The sequence below is a fragment of the Piliocolobus tephrosceles genome, chromosome 20 (genome assembly GCF_002776525.5).
Source record: "Piliocolobus tephrosceles isolate RC106 chromosome 20, ASM277652v3, whole genome shotgun sequence".
NCBI lineage: Eukaryota > Metazoa > Chordata > Mammalia > Primates > Cercopithecidae > Piliocolobus > Piliocolobus tephrosceles.
Window position 1 is genome coordinate 53,406,475 of NC_045453.1, and position 24,076 is coordinate 53,430,550.

Genomic DNA, 24,076 nt, shown 5'->3' on the forward strand with positions numbered 1-24,076 from the left:
CTAACTTATTTTATTGATTTAGAGTCCGATTTTTATCATTAAGAATGAGATTCAGTCCCTTTATCTTATCCATGTGGCCTATGAAAACTTTTAATTTGTATTTGATCTTTAGAGAAAAAAAATATAGGAAGGAAGTAGAATCTTTGCTAGTTACTAAATTTGTAATGACTAAGCCACTTCTTTATGCAATGTAGATAGATTCAACACTGTTGTCAGGAACACTTCTGTGATGGGGAATACATACCTTAACAGACAACGTGTTTGCCACTATCCCATCTACGATGCCTTCAGTAAATGGATCAAAATGCTTGTCGGGCCTCCTCATGAACTCCGGCTTCAGTCTATAGCCACTCTTTCCATTGTATTCATACATCCCCATATTTATTTGCATAGCCAGGTCTGAATATCAAAAACACAAGCCTTATTGTGAGTTTATCTATATTTGGGATAAGAAAGTAAGATTGTAAAGTAAAATTTATCACAGTCTACTTTTATGACTGTACTCCTTTAGAAGAGAGTTAGTTATTATAGAAATGTAGAAAACACAGATGAGAAAAAAAATTTACCTGTAATCCCCAAATCCAGAAATAATCACTGCCAACAGGGGGTGTACAGTCTGCTTTTCCACTTCAAATATATTTTGACATAAAGTATGTTGATTTCATTTAATACTTATCTGCCTTAATTATAACAGCTTTCTCAAATTCCTTTGATTAAATATATTAGAATAATATATTTAGATATTATATTATATATTAAATATTATATTAATATATAATAGAATACATTATATTGTAATATATAATATACATATATAATGTATCTAATATCTAACATGTAATTATATATAGTATATATAAAATATCTAATATATAACAGATCTAATATATTATATTAGATATATTATTCTAATATATTATATATTATGTCTACATTAGATATTATATATAACTATATTACATATTATACCTATATACTATAGATATAATATATGTTAGAATAATATTATAATTTATGTATTCTAATATATTTATTAATACATTTATTATATTCTAATATATTTATTAATATTATTCTATAATATAATAATTATATTATTCTAATACATCTAATATGTAATATATTAAATATAGTATTCTAATACTTCAAGCGTATATTAGAATATAATGTATTTAATCAGTCCCCTTTTGGGCACATTTATGTTTTTTCTAATTTTTCACCCTTATAATGTTTTGATAAACATCACTGTGGTGAAACCTTTGAAGCCATCATCAGTGACTTTCTTATAAGTGGAATTTCTGGGACAAATGATGTCCACATTGGAAAAGCTTTCTTTGATGCCTTGCTAAAATGCCCTTCCGAAAGCTTAAACCAGCTTATACTGCTAAGCCATGTTTTTGAGAATGGACTTCTCCATACCTCATTAAAAGAAGATTCTGTCATTCCTTTTCTTGGTTTTTAATTTGTACATAAAATTACTTTTTAAAAATTTGCACTTCTGTGATTACTTACAACGAATATCTAATTATACATAGACTCTTCCAGCAATCAAAGGTTACTGGTCAAAATTTTCCTCAGACTCAGTGCATCAAATGAATGTTCACACATATTGCAATCGATAGGGTGAAAAAATACATATTAAAGTTGTAAAGAATCTGGGAAGTTGTCAACTGTTCCACGTTATCTGCGTCATGACTCATCTCTATGTGGATAATAAAGAGGTGATGATGGAATTATTCTAAAGTTTCATGTAACAAATCATTTTTAGAGCAGAAAAGTGAAATTTTCTCTTACTAAACTATTATTTTATAAACATAACTATGATGCCAAAATTGGACAAAATTTCAAGAAAAATAATGGATTTATGACACTTGAAAAAATTAGCTTCAAAAGCCTGAAAATTACATTAGCAAGTCATATATTCTAAAAATAATATATAACAAATAAGTAGAGCCTACCTTGGGAACAAAAGGAAAATTATATAATAGGAAATGAGATCTATTAAGATAACTTATCACATTTACGTCTGAAAGATGAACATTTGAGCATCCCAATGGATGTCCAAGAGACACTTAATAACATTCAATACAAACTTCTAAAACATTAGTCAAATAGGACACGTGTCCTTTAGTATGTTAAAGAATATCTGACTCAAAGACACAGCCAATATCTGACTTGATGATATCACAACAGTGAAATTTATATTAGGATCAGGATGAAGAGAAAGATGCCCACTCTTAACTTAGATAGAAGACATAAGACCTGGTGTTTGATATATAAGGAGGTGACTATAGTTAACATTAATAGTTTGTACATTTGAAAATAGCTAGAAGAGAACAATTTGATTGTTTCTAATGTAAAGATAAATATTTCAGGTGATGGATATCCCAATTACTCTGATTTTATTATATAAATGTATCAAAGTATCATACGTACTGTAAACATTTGTACAGCTATTATGTATCAATAAAAAATAAATTGATTGATTTTAAAAAGCCATAAATATTTAGCAAATTGCTCTTAATTGTGACTTAGAGCTTGATAGATACTTAATAAAAGGCATAATGTTGAACTTCCTACTGAAAAAAAAGGAAGATGCCCACTTGGAACCCTCATTTAATACCTTAGAATGGTCAGGCCAAAGCAATAAATAAGGCAGGAGGAGAAATGAGATATGATTAAATTACTGTCTTTGAGTGTCTAAAAATTCCAATGGAATATACTGCAAAAAAAATAGGCCATTATAAGAATTTAGGAAGATGATCATTTGTAAAATATAATAATTTATAAAATAAATAAATATACAAATATAAATATCCAGAAACAATCTGTTAAAAATATAATATAAATAAAAAGAAAGATTAAGTCTAAGAAAACTAGACCTCTGATGAAGACAAGTGATTTTGCTGAGGGACTAAATACAAAAAATTTTAAAGTAAAGAGAAAAGCATATTTCCTGTGACAGAAAAAGTAAAAATTAAAAAGGTGTCAGTTTTTGTCAGATACATTTATAAATTTAATATGATTTAAAAAATAGTTTTCTTTTTTTTAGTGGTCAAAGTAAACACAACACAGTTAGATTAAGTTTGTTTGAAATAAGAATTCCACTGGCAATGGCAAAAAAGGAATTGAAAATTAATGGTAGTAAAGGAGAATCACCACTTCCAGGTATTAATCCATATTATAAAATACAGTAAAAAACAGTGAGTTATTGCATCCTGGAAGGCAGACAAATTTATTAATGGAAAAGATATAAAGGGAAAAAAAATGGGTCTGAATTAACAACCACAACGAAAAAGGCTGCATCTATTAACTTGTAATTCCAGGTCAGTGGGATGACTGTTTAAAACGGATGAAAAAAAGGATTGATCTCACTTAGACTATGGACCAAAATTAAATTTTGATGGATGAAAAGGCTAAATAAAAAAGAAACCATGGGAAAAATGGGAGCATAAGGCTCTCATCCTGGGGTGAGAAGGCTGTAATCACACAAGTAAACCAAGAACTTTAATTAAATATTAATCAGCCTGACCTGATCCGATGAATTTGTCTGTTTCACAAAAGACATTATACCCTTTAAATAAAAAAGTGCTGTTATAAATCAACAAGAAAATTGACGATAGTCCTGAATATGTAATTCATAAAAAGCAGAAATACAAAAACCAAGGAGCATATTTTTTAAAGTTCAATTTCAATAATGATTCAAGAAATGAATTTAAAATAACAGTGAAACAACAGATTTTTGTCTGAAGTTTAATTACTATTATTATTATTTAATGATAATACTTAACCACCAAGACGGCAAACGAGAGGCCACCTTATACTAAACTTTGCTGACAGTGGAGTAATGTAGCGCAACATTTTTTACAGACAATTTGGCAATATTCATAAAGGTAATTAAAACCTTCATGTCTTTTAACACTAGTAATTCTGTTTTTAAAATCTTTTCCAAAAGAAATTTAGGGAATAGAAATAAGTTTTTAGTGAATTGTGAAATACGCTTAGTAAGAAGTTACTGAAATTCATGTCTGTGTATGGCACTTAAGTGAGTGTGTGTTTATATATGTATATATGAATTATATATATGTATTTATTTTAAACGAGGAGTTACATAAAAAAGCATGTATACGTAGACAAAAAAGACATAGATTACAAAGCTAAAAGTCAACATTGTGGAATCTCTGAGTTGGTAGCATTCCTGGCAGTTCATTTTTAAAATACTTACTGAATTTTCCATTATTTTCAAAATAAATATGTATTATTTTTAAAAGTATAAAATTTTTTGTTTGAAAAATAATGCAAAACCTGCAGAAATAAAGATCCATTTACAGAATAATTGAATAAAATGTCTTGATTTTCAAAATTCACTTTTTTTAATGCATGGATATTCCCTTCATTGAAATTTGCTTTTATTATTTTTTTCAATCAAGTCTGGCAATTTTCTCTCCCCCAATTATGTAAGAATGGTTTTTGGACACTTGGCAATGTGACTTTATAGCAGAATGGGAACAAGCACGTACTTACCCATTGTCTGGAAATTAAGTGCCACCATCTGACAACCTGCATTCCAGAAGAGCTGAGGCATATAGTTGGATGAATCCACACGTGTTCCTTTTGGATATATCCTGCTAAGCTGCATTTTGTTATATCTGGACCATCATGTTAAGTAGTGAATACAATTATAAAAATATTTAGTCAATAATAGTAACTAAGAAGCTATCTTCCATCTTTCTCCATTTGGAAAATGAAGTAAATATTGATGATCTCATTGGGCTACTTTGGGATATTTAGTGTTAATTTTATGAAAGAAATTAAATAGCCTGCTTCATTTTAATTTAGTTCATGCATAATAGCAAAACTTTTTGTTGTCAGTAATATCAAATATGCAAAAAGCTTTCTAAACAAACATAATAAGTATGCTCTTATCACATAGGCATAGCATCACCTTTGCAGAGCCCCGTGGGTAAAAGTCAATGAGGTAGCAAAAAGCGGCTGAGCCAAAGTCAATGTGATTTTGTGGAGAGTATTAAGGATGGACTTAATGACTAAGGACACACAAGGAGGCTGGAATGTGTTAAATCATTTGAAAGAATGATATTGTGTTTGGCAGAAGTAGATCATATGCACCGTATAGCTATTTTTGAAATGCTATCTGCTCATTTTATTAATTTTCTCTGGGAATGCTATTTGCCAAGACTGTGGTACTCTTTATAATTGATAACAAGGTCAATGCAGCATGGAAGTTTCTGATCTTGCTTCATATTTTGGTTCCTATCATCATCAGTTTTCCATCCTAAGAATCTTGTAGTTGTTGGACCATGCTATGTCTTTAAAACATGACTGACTAATTCCTATCACCAAGTTAGGTGAAGGTTGGTTAGCATTCTGAGCTAGGCAAAATGAAATTGAACCTCAACTCTCAACCTTGCTAGCTGAATAACCTTGGACAAGTTATTTTGTCTTTCTGTGCCTCAGTTTCCTCATCTATAAAATAGATTAAACAATTTCTACATCATAGGACTACTGTGAGGATTGAATGAGCTAAGACAAGGTCTATCACACAGTCAGTAATGAATACTAACAATGATAATTTTCTAGCAGGACTTTATTTATGGAGTCAACATTTGCTTCTTCTTCCATTGATGAATTTTAAAGGTAACTTTATTCTAGGACTTACTACATGAAATTGAGGACTTTGTGATATTTAGTGTTAATTTTATGAAGGAAATTTAATAGCCTGCTTCACTTTATTTTAGTTCATGGATAATAGCAAATATTTTTGTTGTCAGTAATATCAATAAATCCATTCTTAGTAATGTATATTTATATTTACAATGTCATCATCATCATCCTTACTATTTGGACATACAGTACATATAAGTATGTGAGATGCCAAGTCAGGTATATATTTCTTTACATATATCTTACATATGTGTAAAGTATGCATACTCATGTTACATATGTTGTACCTAATCCAAAGAGCAAATCATAAAGATAGTATCATTACTTCTGTTTTATAGACAAAGAAAGTCTGGATTAAGCAAATTGCCAAAAGACACAGAGCTTGGTGGTGTGAAGGCAACCTTGAAATCTAGTCTTCCTTTATTCCAAGACCAGTTTTTTATTCCATAGGCCAGACTACCCTGCCCAGAATTGTATATGATACCTGAAACTATTTATCCGCCCCAGGCTATATACTTAAGCCATTTTATGCATCTTTCTCCTTATTAAAAAACCAAATGAACAAATAGCACAAGACTTCAGCAGTGTTTATTCTGCAGTCATTCGTCAAATCAAGGATACTCTACAAATTCCACCGGAGATTTGGTGAGTTGTTCAAGTCCTTTGGTTTCCACGAAGGAAGACATTTCAAAACTTTTATTTCTTTCTGAGTTAAGCAACAACAAAACAAAAAAAGGGAAGGTGAGAAATATAATTCATTGCTATAAATTATAACTTATAAAAGAAATGGGTAAATGTTCAGTGAAGTTGAGAGCAAATAATCCTCAATGTAACTTTAATATTTAATTTTTTTTTTTTCTAGTGCACTATTTACCTGTAACAAAAGCTGAGTCTTGTTAGTTGTCTTTTCTAGTATTTGCTACTTGGGTCAGAGCTACTTATGCTTTTGTAATTTAGGGACATGAATGAATTTTAGATAAGTATAGTGTGGCAATAAAAAAATTTGTCAAAAGAGCAGGGACCCCGTGGGAATCTTTTGTTCTAAATTCACCCAGATTTTGTATATACAAAAAAGTGTATACAAACTGGTAAGGGCCAATGTGGGGTTTAACAAAAGAGACCATGGGAAAGTTTGTGCTAGGTGCTATCTCTTTCATACCCACATTGTCACCTTATCAGTTTGTATATACTTTTTTGTTCAAATAACTAATATGACAGAATTATGGTCCTTGAAAACAGAAAGATCCTTGGAAATTTTCCAGTCTCATGGCTTCATTTTCATATTAGATACATGATATGGTTTGGCTGTGTCCCCACCCAAAATCTCATCTTGAATTGTAATACCCACAGTGTCAAGGGGGTGTTATCAGGTGGGGGTAATTGAATTATGGGCGTGGTTCCCACATGTCATTCTCATGATAATGCATTAGTCTCATGAGAGCTGATGGTTTTATAAGCATCTGGCATTTCCCTTGTCTGTTCTCATTCTCTCTCCTGCTGCCCTGTGAAGAGGTGCCTTCCGCCATGATTGTTAAGTTTCCTGAGGTCTCCCCAGCCATGCAGAACTGTGAATCAATTAAACCTCTTTTCTTTACAAATTACCCAGTCTCAGATATTTCTTCATAGCAGCACGAGAACCGACTAATACAGTATGAAATAAAATGGAGACCAGAGAGGAGGATGTGCTAAACACAAGAGAAACATTTTGAAAGTGAAATTCAAGCCTCCAATTAGAGTGAGAGAAACAAAGTTATCTTAGTTTAGAAAGACCAAGAGTCACTTTCTCTACCCTTGTCCCCACTAAAAACCAACTACTATGAGCAGTATTTTAGATAAGTATCGCACAGGGTGGTTATACAGCTCCAAATTTTTAAAACTGACTTATCTTTGAGATATTTTCCCTCTTTGACCTGTCTTTCAAAATTAAAACCTCGTTTTTCTTAATGATTTCCAGGCTTCTTTATCCATCTTCTCATCTTCTCCAATCCACTCTGAGGCAAACCTTGGCTTGTCTTATTTTGGTCCATCATAAATCTAGTTTTATATGACTTATTAAATTAAGCATAACTATTAATTAAAATTAAGTCAACATTAATAGGTACTTGGTAAAATATGTTGAATATTCTTTTTTTAAGGTTATAAAATGATATTAAACACACGGAGAAAAGTGCTTGTTTGTGAGTCTAGCTGGTGCTGTTGTTTCCAGGTTCTGACGAATCTAAATATATCGGCTCTTTCTCACACTTGGCTACTTGTCTTGGAACTTTAACTAATGAGTTAGAGAAACTCATTTTACAGTCAATGAAATTACAGTGATATAAAAATAACTATGCAAGGATGTTTCAAATAAAACAACTTGTAGGAAATATCAGGAATTAGGACATCGAATTAAATGTTGAGAATCATTATATATAAACTCTAGGAAGTTGAATTCTTTGTCGTAGAGATCCAGATTCCATATACCACTAAGTGAAGACTTTTTGTAAAATTATACAAATACAAACAAGTGTGTTTTGTAGAGGCTTGGATTTTAATATAGCTGCAAAGCCATCCTTGATTAGAAGCTAGTACATTTAGGCAACATTTCTGTTTTTTTTGTTGTTGTTGTTTGAGACGGAGTCTCGCTCTGTTGCCCGGGCTGGTTTTTAAGTGCACACCCTTATAAGCAGCTAGTAAGTTTCAAGGATTCCCTTAATCTGATAACATCTTACACTTCATGCAAATACAAGGGGCATTTTCAGAAAAGAACCCTTTTGTCTGGGTAAAGATGATATTTTTATTTGCATAAGTATGGATGTATAGTTGAATAAAGGGAAAACACAAAGTGATGTGAAGTTAATGCGTTTTATTCTAAACATACAAAATGTGCTGGACAAATGGAATATAGATAAATTGGTTCTATTTCTAATTATCAGGGTTCATCAAGTCTCTGCCTGCTTCCCTTCTGGGAAATAGGTAGTTTATTTCAATATTATCACTTCTGTAATAGATGGATGTCACTGTGTGTTGCGAACAAAAAGCAAAGTACAATTCCCAATTGTACTTTCTCATATGGTTATTTTTATATATTACAATACATGTATATTTATTATATACCTGTGTAAAGGTAACAAGACAGTCAACATGTACATATATTTAAGACTTCAAAAGTATAAATAGCTCTATTAAGGGTAACATTCTTTGGTTCCATTACTCTGTATTTAAAATATAATCATTATATGCTACAAGAGGGGTTTTTCTCCAGGGAAAACTTACTTTTTGAAATTTCAAATGACTCAAACTTGACCGGCTGAATGTAGTTCACCAGGTTAGACATTTCTTCTGTGGCCATAGCCTCACTTCCAGCGGTCCCCTGGAAGTAGGAATAAAACAGAAAACATTTCCAGAGTCATCATTATATTATCAGTTATTTTCCTAGGAAAATGACAACATGACTCAAGCATGCAGATAATCATCCCTCCCTTTCTGAAAATTACAAAAAGAAAAATCATTACAGGAGAAAGGCAACAGCAACACCTCATTTTACAAAAGTGAGGGAGGAAGGGAGGTGGGAGGTTGAATGGTGGCTGGCAGCGCCCCCTCCTAGAAATGCCTGATCTTAGCCCCTCTGCAGGCCTCAGACTCAGATCCTGCAGTTTACTAAGGTGACTGGAATGCCCATCAAAGTTTGAGAAGTACTGAGCTATAGCTCATCTTCTATTGCAGGGGGTCCATAAGTATTGTCTAAGGTTAGTAATTTTTTTTTCTTAACTTTTAAGTTCAGGGGTACATGTGCAGGTATTTTTTTTTTTATATAGGTAAACTCATGTCACAGGGGTTTGTTGTCCAGATTATTTTGTCACCCAGGTATTAAGCCTGGCGTCCATTAGCTATTTTTCCTGATCCTCTCCCTCCTCCCACCTCCATCATCAGTTAGGCCCCATGTCTGTGGTTCCCCTCTATGTGTCCATGTGTTCTCATCAGATTAGTAAATTAAGAATTCACTGCACAATAAGAAAATTATTAGGCAGGTGACCACCAAATGAACTGAAAATTGTTAATAATAATAAAAAAGATTGCTTTGTGGAAATGGGCAGGGGTGGGTAAACAACTCCTGCTTTCCTTCATCAACACTCCTCCCTCCCTGCCTTCTTGGTTCCTGGTGTGTCTTAGACAAGCAGGGTAGTATAGTGCAGGGATTAATGGCTCGGGTTCCAGAGCCAGCCTGCCTGATTTTGAATCCCAAGTCCACTAGTTAGAAGCCGGGCAACCTGGGGCAACTTACTTAACTGCTCTGTGCCTCAGTTGACTCATTTGTAAAATCAGGATAAAATCAGTTCCTACAGCATATAGTGGTTTTGGATTAAAAAATGAGTTAATTTATGTGAAGGAGCTTAGACCAGTACCTGGCAAGTGGTACAATCTTACGTTGCTTTTGCTATTTTTAGATATGGCATATTACTTTGATAGAGTTTTTAATGAAAAAGAAAACCAATAATGCAGTGTTGGCACAAGTTGGCCCTCTGTAGAGTGATCTAATATTTTCTCACACTTTTAGAAGAGAGAATGCATGGAGATGAGTTTCTTTTAAAAATTCTGGCAGTAATATTTAGGTCAAATGTTAACTGGGAAATATTCATTTGAAAATGGACTATCCAATTAGTAAGAGAGTTTAAAAATTATTTAGAATCACTGATCAGAAATTATACACAATTGAAATCATTCTCAGGGACATATACTTTGCCAGACATGGTAAGTTGTTTTCTTCCTGGAAATTAAAAATTGAAATTTGGTGGGGGAACATAATTAAATAAAACTTTAGACATTAAAAAATAATTCTAAGAGGAAGGACATGAAGTAAGAACAGCTTATTGTTTGTTTCATTTTTACTAAATTGTAGAGCTATGAGTGCTGAGACAGAACATATCTAACAAATTTGAAAGCAGATTCGATATAAACTTAAAAATACGTATTTTTAAAGAGAGACAGTGTCTTGCTCTGTTATCTAAGCTGGAGCACAGTAGTGTGATCATAGCTCACTGCAGCCTCAAATTTTTGGACTCAAGCCATCCTCCTCCCTCAGCCTTCCTGGTAGCTGGAACTACAGGTGTACACCACTGCACCTGGATGTGTTTTATCTTTCATTTTAACTTGTTTTTAAAGGTATGAGGTCTCACTCTGTTGCCCAGATCATTTCAGTATAAACTTTTGCTAAGACAAAATTCTAAAATTCCGATTGACCTGCTTCTGATTCTCTTCTAGGTTCTGTGCAATTAATATTTTTGAGCTAATCAAGTTACTCGGGATGCCTAAGTTAATATAAATAGGTAGCTCTAGTGTTCCAAAATTACAACAGTGCAATGAATGTCACAGCTCTGAGCATTTTTCTAAACCGCATATCTTCTGTGGTCTTTGGAACATTTCATAAGCCATTTAATTGCCTCAAAAATTGAAGCTGGCCATTGGAAGGCACAAATTTACTTTTTGCCACTAGATGGCAGAAAGTGACCATGAGACAGATTCAGAAGGGTAAAGGTTGGTGGAATGCCTTTGGGACCAGAAGCCCTAAGTACCCACCTCATCCATTGAAGATTTTTTACAGTCATCATCATCATCATCGTCGTCACTTTCCGTATCAGCTTCTCCTGTCAAATTTTAATAACAGATCATGATGTCAACATTTCAACATTTAGCTTTAAAGCACTTGTAACACATATTTTATCAAAAATTAATTACAGATTTCCTTGGAAGTTGGGCTTTCTGTTGGTTTAAAATTTTTTTTTTCAGGGATTTAAACTTCATTCGTTATAGGAAATTATACTGACCTTTTGAATATAGATTTTTTTTCCTAAGCTGGATTTGTTAATAAATACCACTTAAATTTTTCAAAATTCTATTAAAAAATGCTCGTCTTAATATTTTTTCCCTATATGTTTTTAAACACATGGCATTGAACACAGTTTGCTGGCATTGAACACAGTTTGCCTTCTATTGTACATGTATTCTATTTTGATATACAAACACTCTCTCAGGGTCTCTATGATCCCGAAAACAAATAAACTATCCCTCCTTCATCTTTCCCTTCTTTCCAAGCCCCAACTCATCCATGCAATGCTTGGTCAGCACATATCTCAGCTATCTTGTGTTGACATTTTCCCCAAGGCCAGAGAGGACCTTGCAGAAGGGAAACAAGTTAAGAGCTGGGGCAGGAACTCTGGGGCTTTGGCAGCAAACTCACTACACAAAAATCGTGAAGGGCCAACTTTATCCTAATATTTGTCTGCAAGCTTATTTGATGGATGTATTGTCATCACAACAAAGCACGTATCGTAGAAAATGCTGATATTCTTTTTAAGAGGGCAGGATAACATGGGTGCGTCCTTAAATATCAGCATGATTGGAAATCTAACTCCATCAGAAATGATTCAGCTTCATATTTAGCCAATATACAGTAATTACAGCTACATATTTAGCCAATATACAAGTAATTAAATAAATTGTTTTTCCCCTGAAGAATTAGTGGGTATTTCTGCTAGGTTAAATATTCATATCAGTATAAAGCATTACATTCTTCCATAGCTATGGGCTTCAGTCAGACCCAGTAATATCCATTATATAAAAAAGATTTTCAAGTAAAAAGTCAACGAGGTTGTTCTACATTGTTCGAAAGTTCTAAATTGATTTAACCACTATCTTTCAGGGTTCACACAATGCAATAGCATGATGAGTCCAATAGATGGCAATAATGGTTCAACAATGAAGTAACTTGCACCCGCCCCCTCACCCCATTGCCCGCTGCCAGCCTTCTGAAAGTTAGCTGCCCTACTCGATCTATATATAAATGGAGACAGTACCACTGCACTGTCCTCTGAGAAGCTTATAAATGTTTTCACTTGGTTGACACAGTTCAATTACTGAATGACAGCAGTGAAAAAAGTATTGCTTAAAAATCTCTAGGGGAGAAAAGATTTCTGCGACGAACAAGGGTTATTATGTATTGGATTGTTTATTAAGGAAAACCACATACAATCACTTTATAACGCTGATATTGTATTAGTTAATAAGATGAATTGATTATATTTTGGTTATAAAACGTGTCTTACTACTATATTAGAGACACATTCTTTTAGGGTATTGCCACTTAAGCATTTTTATAATGAAATTTATCCCAAGTTCTTATTACCTTTTAAAAAAAAGTCAGAGAGGGGATTCTTTTAATTAAGTAATTAAAAAAAAATTATTTGGCAGAGCTTTCCACAAAATACTTCATAGGACCCAGCAATTCACAGTCATTTCAAATAGCCAATCAGGTCATTCTTTAGTTTCTGTGGGAAAGAAAGAATTTGTCTCGCTTTACTGTAAAAAGCAGAAATCTGATATTTCTCTTGTAAATCTTTGGAGGGATGTTCGGGGAATCTTGTTGAACTATAAAAGATACCTTACTTCACCCTACTTCGTTAGGACAAGTCTACTAGCAAAGGGCTGAATCCTGCAGGAGGCATCTGGCCTACAGGGGCCATGATAAGTCAACTAGCTTTGAAATACAATACCTTTCACGTTTTTCAAGTTACTGAGTTCCCAATACTGTGAATATCTACAAACCAAATGGTAAATTAGCAGTGCTCTTTATTCAGGGGCCTACCTACGTATTAAAATGTCCAAAAGTTTCCATTGATTGCATAAGAGACGACAGGGCTAGCTTAGGAAATCTACTGAATAACTAACAGATGGTTGCCCTTTCTCTGTATTAAGCAATAATGTTCACTGCCTATAAAAATCGTCATTTATGTTATGCATCCTGTTAATAAGAGGAAGAGAACTGATAGTGGGAAAGGCAGATGGTAAAAAACACAAGCACCCACATGCAAAAGATGACAAGGTTTGCTTGCTAGCATTCAAGGGATAGAGTTGTGTTAGGAAATAGGTGTGAATGATAGGCCTGTTAATGATATTCACTTCCAAACTTCAAAGAGAACATTTTTACTGAGAACAAAAATTATTTTTGAAAAAATTTTGAAAGACCTGCACAATAATGATGAAAGTCCACATTCAAAAGCTGCAGGACAAACCCTTTCAAAGAATTATATAATGTCTGTTGATAAAGATTTTAATCTAAACAAAGAAACAGGCAACTGAGACAGAAAAATAGAAGAAAAGATAAATCAGAGTCTCAGGCTACTTTTTATTTTTTTTTAACCCTGATTGTCCTAGAGTTTATATTTTAATTATTTTAAAATCTTATAACTGATGCATAATAGGCATACAGAAAAGTACACATATTGTAAGTCCACAGTGCAAAGAATTTTCCCAAATAAACGTGTCTCAGTAAGTGATATCCAGATCAAGAAACAAAACATAACCAATCTCTAGAAGGCTCTTGGGCTCTCTTCTGGTTGCTTTTCCCCCAAGGGAACCCATTATCCTGACTTCTAATAGCATAAATTAGTTTTGCCTGTTTTTTGTATGTTATACAGGTTAAATTATACAGTATGTAGTTTTTTTGTACCTGACTTCCTTTGCTCAGCTTATGTTTATTTATAGTGATTCATCCATAGTTTTCATTTAGCTATAGATCATTCTCATTGCTGCATATTCTTCCTTTGTGTGAATATACCATAATTCATTTATCTGTTGATGGGTATTTGGTTCCCGGTATTTGGCTATTCTGCTGCTTTAAGCAATTCTTGTACGTGTCTCTTAGTAAACCTAAATATACATCTTTGTCAAGTATATACCTAGGAATGGAACTCCTGAGGTACAGGGACTGCATATATTCAGCTTTTACAGACACTGCTAAGTGGTTTTCCAAAGTGATTGTTCCTATGTTTAACTTATAACTGAAAAACTTCCTAGAGTCAAGCTTAAAGTTTCTTCCACTTAATCACTCTGCAATCAGGAGATGTCTGTAATGCAGTCTTCAGATTGCCAAGCTTCTGACTGAACTTGGAAGATAAATTAGACTAAATGACAAATAATCCAAAGGAAATGAGTGACCACTGAATTCTTTTCTCATCAACCACAGAAATCTATTTCGACCTTAATTTAAAAGGGAAAGAAATGATATTAGGCATCCTCCAGGAGCTTCGAAAGATAATTTAAGCAATTTTGCCATGTCACAGATTTTAAAGAGCTCTTTAAAACATGAAAAAATTGAAATGCCCAGAACTCTTCAGCATATCGTCAATGACAATGCATCCAGTGCTCAGTTCTATAGTTACTATTTCCCATTATGAAGCTTAAAGTCACATGGTCACTCTGAAGACTATTTGGCTTACATGGTAGCCAGAATAATGACCTCCTAGGGACGTCTCTGCTCCATGCATATGTTAGCTTGCATGACAAAAAGGACATTGCAGGTGAGATGAAGTTAAAGACCTTGACATGGGTGCAATTATTCTGGATTATCTGGATGGACTTGAGTTCTTGCCAGCAGAGGACATTTCCTGCCTGTGGTCAGAGGGAGATGTGACCACAAAAGAAAGGTTAGTGAAATGCAGCCTTGCTGGCTTTGAAGCTGGAGGAAGGAGCCCCAAGCCAACGAATGTGGGTGGCCTCTAGAAGCTGGAAAAAGCAAGGAAACAGCTTCTCCCTTAGAGCCTCCAGGAAGAAACACAGCCCCGCTGACACCTGGAGTGTAGCCCAGTGAAACCCAGGGGGCTTCCTGACTTACAGGACTAGAGGATAATGCATTTGTGTTGGTTTAACCCACTAAGTTGGTAGCAGCGAGAGAAAACCAGTAGTTTAAAACTCTGCAGAAATAGGAATGTTCAAAGTCCTTCAAAGCTAATTTCAGAGCAGCAAATTCTTTTTAATTCTTTTTTTTTTTTTTTTGAGATGGAGTCTCGCTCTGTCACCAGGCTGGAGCGCAGTGGCTAGATCTTGTCTTACTGCAACATCTGCCTCCCAGGTTCAAGTGATTCTCCTGCTTCAGCCTCCTGAGTAGCTGGGACTATAGGCACATGCCACTACGCCCAGCTACTTTTTGTATTTTTGCAAAGAGACAGGGTTTCACCATGTTGGCCACCAAAGAAATGGGGTTTCACCATGTTGGCCACCAAAGAGACGGGGTTTCACCATGTTGGCCAGGATGGTCTCGAATTCCTGACCTTGTGATCTACCTGCCTCAGCCTCCCAAAGTACTGGAATTATAGGCATGAGCCACCGCGCACAGCCCAGAGCAGCAATTCTTAAACCAACACAGAACATGATGGGGAGAGCCCACCAGCCCCTCACCGGCTCCTGGGGATGAAGGCTCAAACATGCTGGAGGAGTCGCTGCAGGTGTTGGAGGCTTGTTCTGAGAGCTTCTTTTTGCCACTTCCTTCGGATGACTTGTGTGATTTCTTCTTATTTTTCACCAAAATTTTATACATTAAATCCATAGGGCTTGGAAGAGGAACTCCAGATTCCAGCTAGTAGAAATGAAAGGCATACTCTTTAAAACTACTGCTCCTTCTTTCAGATCCCCTCCCCAGATCCCCTGTTCAGCTTTGTATACTGAATGTCTAGACTGTTCTTCCCCACCTTCAACACTGCTCATTAAACTCTTAGTGTATCCTGCACGGGGGCTAATGTTTTTTTTTTTTTTTTTTGTTACATCAAAGATATATTTTCATTACTATACTTTTTTTTGGCAACATATTCTACATGAATAAGACCATAGAAATATACTGGTAGATTTGATGTACTAAATCTGAACATTTATGAATTTTCCAATGGACCATAGAAACCCAATCATCTTGATTTAGGACAGGTAAGAAGGCCCTGGCCTGAATTTTCGAAGGAGGGAAGCCAGGCATCTGCCAGGAGGAGTTGGTAAAGACGGGCAGAAGCTTCCAGGTAAGCCAATGAAATCATTTTTTCAGATGCCCCTTAAAATCGGCAAAATCCCTATCCTGATACTAGGTAGTTTAGCTGCACATGTCCCTGGCATCAGCAGAAGAGGACGAGGTGGCTTCAGATTTCCTCCCAGCCCTAAGGTTCAAGGTACCATATTTGCAAGCTTTATTTTTACTGTTTCAAGTTTGTACATCTAATGGGAAAATCAATTTCCCATGAGAGGGTCATTAGATATTATATCAGAAAGCATGTGTGCAAGCCACAAGGTAGGTTACTCTGAGAAAATCTATAGAATGCCTAAGTTGGTCCTCTATTCTTGGCTTGCAATGAGTGTAGGGACTGGTATAAACTCGCTTAAAAATGCATGGAGATCGGGCAAAAGGGTGCAGGAAGGAAAATGTTACTTTAGGATATTTCTGCTGCTTTCCTTCCTAAAGCAGAGATATCATCATGGCAATGGGCGACCTGAGTTGTGCCACACCGAAAGGTGCATGCAAGGAAATAGAAAGCAGCCAGCAGGGACAGGCCAAGAAGACATTGTGCCACCTGCAGTGTCCTGTTTTGCCAACCCACTCATCTCAAAGGGGTGTGATGAGGTTCCTTGGGAGTGAGCAGAGGCCTGTCCTCTTGGACTGTCTCTATGGGCTGATTGTAATTGTTGGGAAATCTGCACTCTTGATTGAGTTTCATCAGGCAGCCAGTGAGAGAGAAGAGTGTGGGAAGAGGAAGAGAGCAGAGGCACTTCCTGTACCCTTTGTGGGGCCCATTGCTGGTATCCTCCTTGTCAAAGATTTCATCATCAACTGCATTAATCTTACCAAGAAGCACAAACATGAAAAGGAAGTAAGTTTTCCCTCAACCTTGTTCACCAATAATGCACACATTCCTTCAAAGACAAACATCAAAACTGCTTACTGGATATTTTTCCAGGGGCTCCATGAGAAGGGCATCCCCAAAGATCAGTCGGCAGTACTCCGCCATCTTGGCTTGCTGCTTTGGGCTAAGGGAGAACAAGAACAGAAAAAGGAAAGCAGGAAGGCTTATCCAAAGAGCCTGAACAGGATTGCTTTTTGTTATTAACTACAGAAAGAAGTGATTCTCTAATCCCACCCGTCAGGATTGGTTTTTATCATCCTAGATATTTATCCTAACTTACGTGAATTTGAATAACATACACAAGTGGACAGTGAAAGCATTGACGTGTGAGGTGGTTCCCAGGGGAGACCCTTATAGACACAGGTGGAGGGGACAGCAGGTCATTTGCTGTCACTGGAGCCTTGAAATTCCCAGAGTTAGAGGCTCAGTCCCTTTTGTTTAACTCACTGATTCCAAGTCAATTGCAAGACACTTGGAGAAAGAACCCTTTCATATTTCCCTGTAAATTCTCAAGTGAAATTTGTAAACCACTGCTGCAAAAGAGTGTTTATGAGGAGATGAAAGAGGATAGATAAGGAAGGATGGCAGGGAGGGAGCTGAGTAGGGAAAGAGAGACAATGGAGAGAGAAAAAGAGAGGGAGAGAATCTCAAAATGTAGATAAGGGCAGACAGGCAAACAAACAGTGTGTCACTTGGGGAGGGGGTCCTGGAGGAAAGATAAAAGTAGCAGGCACCTCGGGGAAAGTTGTGTGCAACTCTTATGTACATCATAGAAAAGCAAAGGTGGTAGCATTCTGAATATGTTGCCAGTAGGGACCTGGTATAATGGAAAAAGGCTGGCACTGCAGGGTTTGCTGAGCTGAGCTCCAAAGTCTGAACCACTCTGGGTCTACATAATGAGGAGAATAATAACTGTTCTTGGAAAGGGACAGAGGATGCTGAGAAGATGAAATGAAGTAATGGATGCAAACGCCTTTGAAACATTAAAAGAGCAGGGAAAATGTAAGATGATTCCACTGTTACAAGGCGGCGTCCGCCAGCTAGACTAGACAAATCCTATGCCCAGTAACTTGTAAACACAGCTGATATAGGGGAACATTCATATTCTTTCAATGCTACTGCTTCCCCTGACCTTTCAAAAAGCAATAATTTTGTTCCTCACTTCGTGGAATGTTAAATATCATTATAAAGGTATTCAATTCCTTTAGGTTTTATGGATTTTGAATTTGATCTACAGTCTGTCGAACTTGATTTCCAATAGTTATCTCTACATGCTGCAATGATAATACATTTTAGCAGAATTGTGACTGTACTAAGAATAAGTAACAGCGATGAAAAGCCTTCTTGATGAAAATTCAAATCGATCATAAAATCTAATTCTTATTTTCATTCCCTTTTCCATGAATGTTTAAGCCCGGATCATGAGCTGTTCTTTTTTTTTTCCCCCTGGGGTTAGGGGGGTGGTATTGAGGGTTCAAATCATATTGCAACAGTCCACAGGAAAAGTCACTATTTTGTATTCCTTTTTTTCTTTTTAAAAACAAAGCATGTGCTCTGGGGGGAAAGTGAGTTCTCTGGCATTTGAATATGAATCCCCAAGTCACTGCTTCCTTGGAACTGCAGGGAGAGGCTAAGGAGAGAGTCAAAGGACTTGCAAAGTCCTCCACAGCAACCTTGCCCCTTCTCACCAGGCCTCTCTTGGTCTGTATGGGAGCTTACTAAATGGCTTATGCAGCCATCAGAATACACTACCACATTCCCCAGCAGTATTAGGGAGAGAAGAAAAACTACTAATCAGAGAATTGATCCTGAAAAGCATTGGAGGTTGTTGCAGAAGGACAAGTCATTAGAAACTGTCTATGAGACCTTTGGGAGCAGGCAGAGAAGTGGCTGAATAGGTAGGGCCAGCCCCGGGCATCCTTGGTTTCAGGTCTTCTTCCTCCAGAGATAACTTGCACAGGGGTTCAACCAGGTCAGCCTGCACTGTGGCTGCTGCTGCTAAGAAATGCATTTGTGCTGGGACGACATGTTCCAGAGTGCACAAAAGAAATGGCCAAACCCTCCATTTCCCTTTTACAGAAAGATGCTGCTCAATATCATGGAGCATTACTTCTTCAAGTATGGTCCCTGAACCATCAGCATCATCATCACCAGGAGCTTGTTAGAAGTGCAGATTCTGAATCAGAGACTCTGGGACACTGGAGTCTGCATCTTAACAAGCCCTCTTGATTCTGGTGTGTGTTCAAGTTTGAAAACCACTGTGATTGATTAAAATAAGTCAACATGTACTGAAGTTGATGACATTTTTCCTGAATGTTGGAAATTGGGAGCCCCGAATTATCTTAGATCAAACACCTGGAGTGAAAGCAGAGCATTTTACCTGAAAGCCCTGCTCTCAGGATTTTCCAGGGAACCATATTCTCTCCAGGAGAGGAATTTCAGGGAGATGTCCCAAATATCCCCAAACAGGTGTCCTCTGTCAGGAAGTCCCCAAATCAGGCCCAGATAAAGATTTTACTGGAGCCATGATTATCACTCAGTTCCACTAAGGAATCACCTGAGCTGTTAATGCGCAGGTGACAGGATCAAGTCCACAGTCCCCTGATTCACGTAGCTGGGACAAAAGCCCTGGGACGTGCATTTTAAGCCAGCCTGCAGATAATTCTGATGCAGGTGGTTAATAAACCATGGTGGTTACAGCTTAGCTCTTCTATTTCATTCACGTCACCTGGGTTCTTATTAAAATGAAGAGTCCAACACAGAGTCCAGGGTGGGGCCCAGGACTCGGCTGCAGCTCTAACTTGCTCACCAGTGATGCAGATGCTGCTGGTCTGAGGACCACACTTTTGAGAACAAGAATCTATGTCTAATGTAGATGTTTAGAACCTGCCTGAGGGCTGGGCGTGGTGACTCACGTCTGTAATCCTAGCCCTTTGGGAGGCCGAGGTGGGCAGATCACCTGAGGTCAGGAGTCCAAGATCAGCCTGGACAACATGGTAAAACCCTGTGTTTACTAAAAATGCAGAAGTGTTCCAGTTGTGGTGGTGCATGCCTGTAATCCCAGCTACTCAGGAGGCAGGAGAATCGCTTGAACCTAGGAGGCAGAGGTTGCAGTGAGCCAAGATTGCACCACTGCACTCCTGCCTCAGTGACAGAGCGAGACCCTCAAACCAAACAGACAAATGAGAACAAAATCAAAAACAAAACCTGCCTCAGAATAAACTGAGATGGACAGAACAAGAGATAGGTGTCCAAGCAAAAACTAAAATGAGCTATTTGGTAATCAGGCTATCCATGTTCTCAATAAACATGCACACCACCTGATGATGGAACTAAATCAGAGCAGAGAGCAAATACTGATTTGAAAAAGTCAGAGGAAAACAAACCGACTTTAATTGTAGGTCAGAACTGCAGAAATAAAAGGCATTAAAATTGCAATTAGCAAAAAAACAAAATCCTGACGTGTTTAGAGCATCAGTATCAGCTATCATGGAGATGAAGTGAGAGGAAAAAAAAAATCACAAATGCATTTTGAACTTTAGGTCATAGCAGACATTTCTGAGCATAATAAAATACTCCCAGTATTTTATTATATGCTGGGACAGAGGTCAGGGCAGAGGTCTGGGGCAGAGGTCAGTTTTCCTGACTGAGGAACTCACTTGATTTCTTGGGGGTAAATCCTCCAATCTGAATTAAACCAACTCCTTTCCCTACAAAGGAGGAATCTGCAATCCATGGAAATTAAGAACCTTGTTCAAAATTTCACAGTTTTCTGTGGCTGAACATGGGTAAAGCTTACTTTACTTGCATTTGGTGTAGAATTCTTTTTATAAAAGTGCTGGTTCACAAGTAGGATGTCAGAGTCAAGTAGAGCTTTCAAAAATATATTTTCAAGTCTTATTTCTAGAAATTGTAAGTCAGGGTAAGAGTGTAGCTCAGAAATCTGCATTTTGAAGATACTTCATGGGATTCCGATGTAGCAATAGGATACATTGAAAGCAGCTAATAGCAGATTCCCTTTTATTGTCCATGGATAGGTGACTTCAGATATTGGGAGAGAAAACCAGAAATCTCAGTGGCTTTTCTCGTTTTTTCTTTCTTTTTTAATAAATTATTATTATTATTTTTTGAGACAAAGTCTCACTCTGTTACCCAGGCTGGAGTGCAGTGGCGTGATCTTGGCTCACTGCAGCCTCTGCCTCCCAGGTTCAAGTGATTCTCCTGCCTCAGCCTCCTGAGTAACTGGGACTACAGCAGGCACCTGCCACCACACCCACTTTGTATTTGTAGTAGAGACAGGGTTTCACCGTTTTGGCCAGGATGGTCTCGATCTCCTGACCTCGTGATCCGCCCATCTCGGCCTCCCAAAGTGCTGGGATTACAGGAGTAAGCCACCGTGCCCAGTCCTTTTCTCCTTTTTTTCTAGTGTAAATTTGTTTTGGACGTGTGGCCCAAGTGAGCTGGGACCAGAGTTCTAAATCTGAAATTCCATATATGCAGCACACAGGGTAATAAAATAGTTCATCAGAGATGGCAGATAGGTGTCAGATGTCTTGCTGGTCTATTTCGAGGTCACTGTGCTGAGGAGGATCCTGAGGTTACTTCTAGGTTTAGTGGGAAAGAGTGCTGCTACTGCCTGCTATGGGTTCAGGAACTAGATGAGGTGACTCACAAGTCAAGCATGGGGTTTTACCAGCGAAGGGAAAGCTTATCGGTTTTCTTTGGGTGTGTGCTAGCCTCCCAGGAAAGAATGGTGGCTGAGCAGTTTTGATATCTGAAGGACAAGGGAAATATGAAGCAAGCAACTCCCACCCACTTCCTCCACAATAGAATTTTATCTTTTAGTATTTCACTGCCATTACATTATCTCAGTGGCTTGGGACACAATCATGGCATCCTGGAAAGGCTGTTTTCCTGTTTTCTTTTGTCATATATAAATTATTAGTGAACTTTTAATAGCTAAATTTATCATTTTTAAGCCAGTAAGGGCAGTACAACGGCACTAGTCTCTTTGGTTTTGTGCATGATGCAGAAATTAGTTTTCATGTCCAGTTCTGGATCTCTAAATGACTGGTGTGAAGAACTGCAAAAACCATCTTGTGCTTAAGCATTACAAGCTACAGAGGTGAACAATTGCTGGCCATTGCCTGGTGGATGCTCTCATTGTCTGAATTTGATGTTTTGAAGGCTCGTGATGCTTCTGTTTAGGCGTAGGAGGTATGTTGGTTAAAAGTGTGCGTTTTGAAGTCACACTAATTGGATTGGAATCCCATCTCTGTCATGTTTTAGTTACATGGCCTTGAGCAAGTTGTTCATCCTCTTTAGGACTCAGTTTCATCATCTGTAAAATGGTGATAATCATAATATTTACTCTTAGAAGCACCTGGGTTTGTGGTGAGGCTTACATGAGCTGAGGCTTGTAAAATATTTCAAAAACTCCTTGCCACAAAAAAATGTTTAATAAAGGTTAGCTATTAGGTTGGTGGTGGTGGCAGTTGATATTTTTCTGGCTATGTCAAGGGGAAGCTCAGTGTAGCAGGTGTGACAATACAGAATGGAACCATAGCCTTTCATTTTGTCTAATTTAAACAGAAACATCTCTTTAAAAAAATAAGTATGCCAATCCCAGCACTTTGGGAGGCCAAGGTGGGTGGATCACCTGAGGTCGGGAGTTCGAGACCAGCCTAACCAACATGGAGAATCCCCGTCTCTACTAAAAATACAAAATTAGCCAAGCATGGTGGCGCAGGCCTGTAATCCCAGCTACTCGGAAGGCTGAGGCCGGAGAATCACTTGAACCCAGGAGGCGGAGGTTGCAGTGAATCAGGATCGCGCCATGGCACTCTAGCCTAGGCAACAAGAGTGAAACTCCGTCTCAAAAAACAAAAAACAAAAAACAAAAAAAAAAGAAAAGAAAGAAAGAAAGGAAAAAAGAAAAGTATGCCCCATGCCCCTTTTTTATTTAAAAAAAAAAAAAAAAAAAGCGTCCTCAAGTCGAAACTACAATGCCTGAAAGAAAAGTGCTAAAGTATTGTGATAGGGTTTGAATCTGCATCTCTGCCCAAATCTCATGTCAAATTGTAACCCCCGATGTTGGAAGTGGGGCCTGGTTTGAATCTGCATCTCTGCCCGAATCTCATGCCAAATTGTAACCCCCGATGTTGGAAGTGGGGCCTGGTGGGAGGTGATTGGATCATGGGGTGATTTCTTTTGGTTTAACACCATTGCCCTCGGTACTGTTGTTGTGATAGTGAGTTCTCACGAGATCTGGTTGTTTAAAAGTGTGTGACACCTCCTCACTCTCTCTTAGTCCTCCTCCTGCCATGTAAGACACCTGCTTCCACTCTGTCTTCCCATGAGTAAAAGCTCCCTGAGGCATCCCCAGAAGCAGATGTCACCAGGCTTCCTGTACAGCCTGTGGAACTGTGAGCCAAGTAAACCTCTTTTCTTCATAAATTACCTAGTCTCTGGCATTTCTTTATAGCAGTACAAGAATGGACTAATACATATTGTTACACGCCAATTACAAATGAATGGACAGAGATGAGAAATTGTTTAACAGAGTCAATTGCAAAGCAGAACCATCACAGCAAACTAGGTATTAAATACAGCCTCTAAAGAGGTGCCCCTTTGAGTAAGAACAGAAATAGCATGGAACAGAATAAATTCCTTTCTCTTCCTTTGACCCTCAGAAGCATTGG

At 37.1% G+C, this 24,076-nt stretch overlaps 1 protein-coding gene across 2 annotated transcripts in view; it reads right to left on the bottom strand.

Moving 5' to 3' along the window:
- PLCB1 (phospholipase C beta 1) overlaps positions 1–24,076 on the bottom strand; it is a 784,598-nt gene that overhangs the window by 158,079 nt on the left and 602,443 nt on the right. For both annotated transcript variants that reach the window (XM_023217869.2, XM_023217868.2), the window contains exons 13-19: positions 17,415–17,499; positions 15,895–16,072; positions 11,239–11,306; positions 8,938–9,034; positions 6,304–6,388; positions 4,525–4,649; positions 245–399 (exon numbers count right to left, since the gene is read on the bottom strand). In XM_023217869.2, coding sequence (XP_023073637.1) covers positions 245–399; positions 4,525–4,649; positions 6,304–6,388; positions 8,938–9,034; positions 11,239–11,306; positions 15,895–16,072; positions 17,415–17,499 — 793 coding nt within the window. The remainder of the gene's footprint in view (positions 1–244; positions 400–4,524; positions 4,650–6,303; positions 6,389–8,937; positions 9,035–11,238; positions 11,307–15,894; positions 16,073–17,414; positions 17,500–24,076) is intronic.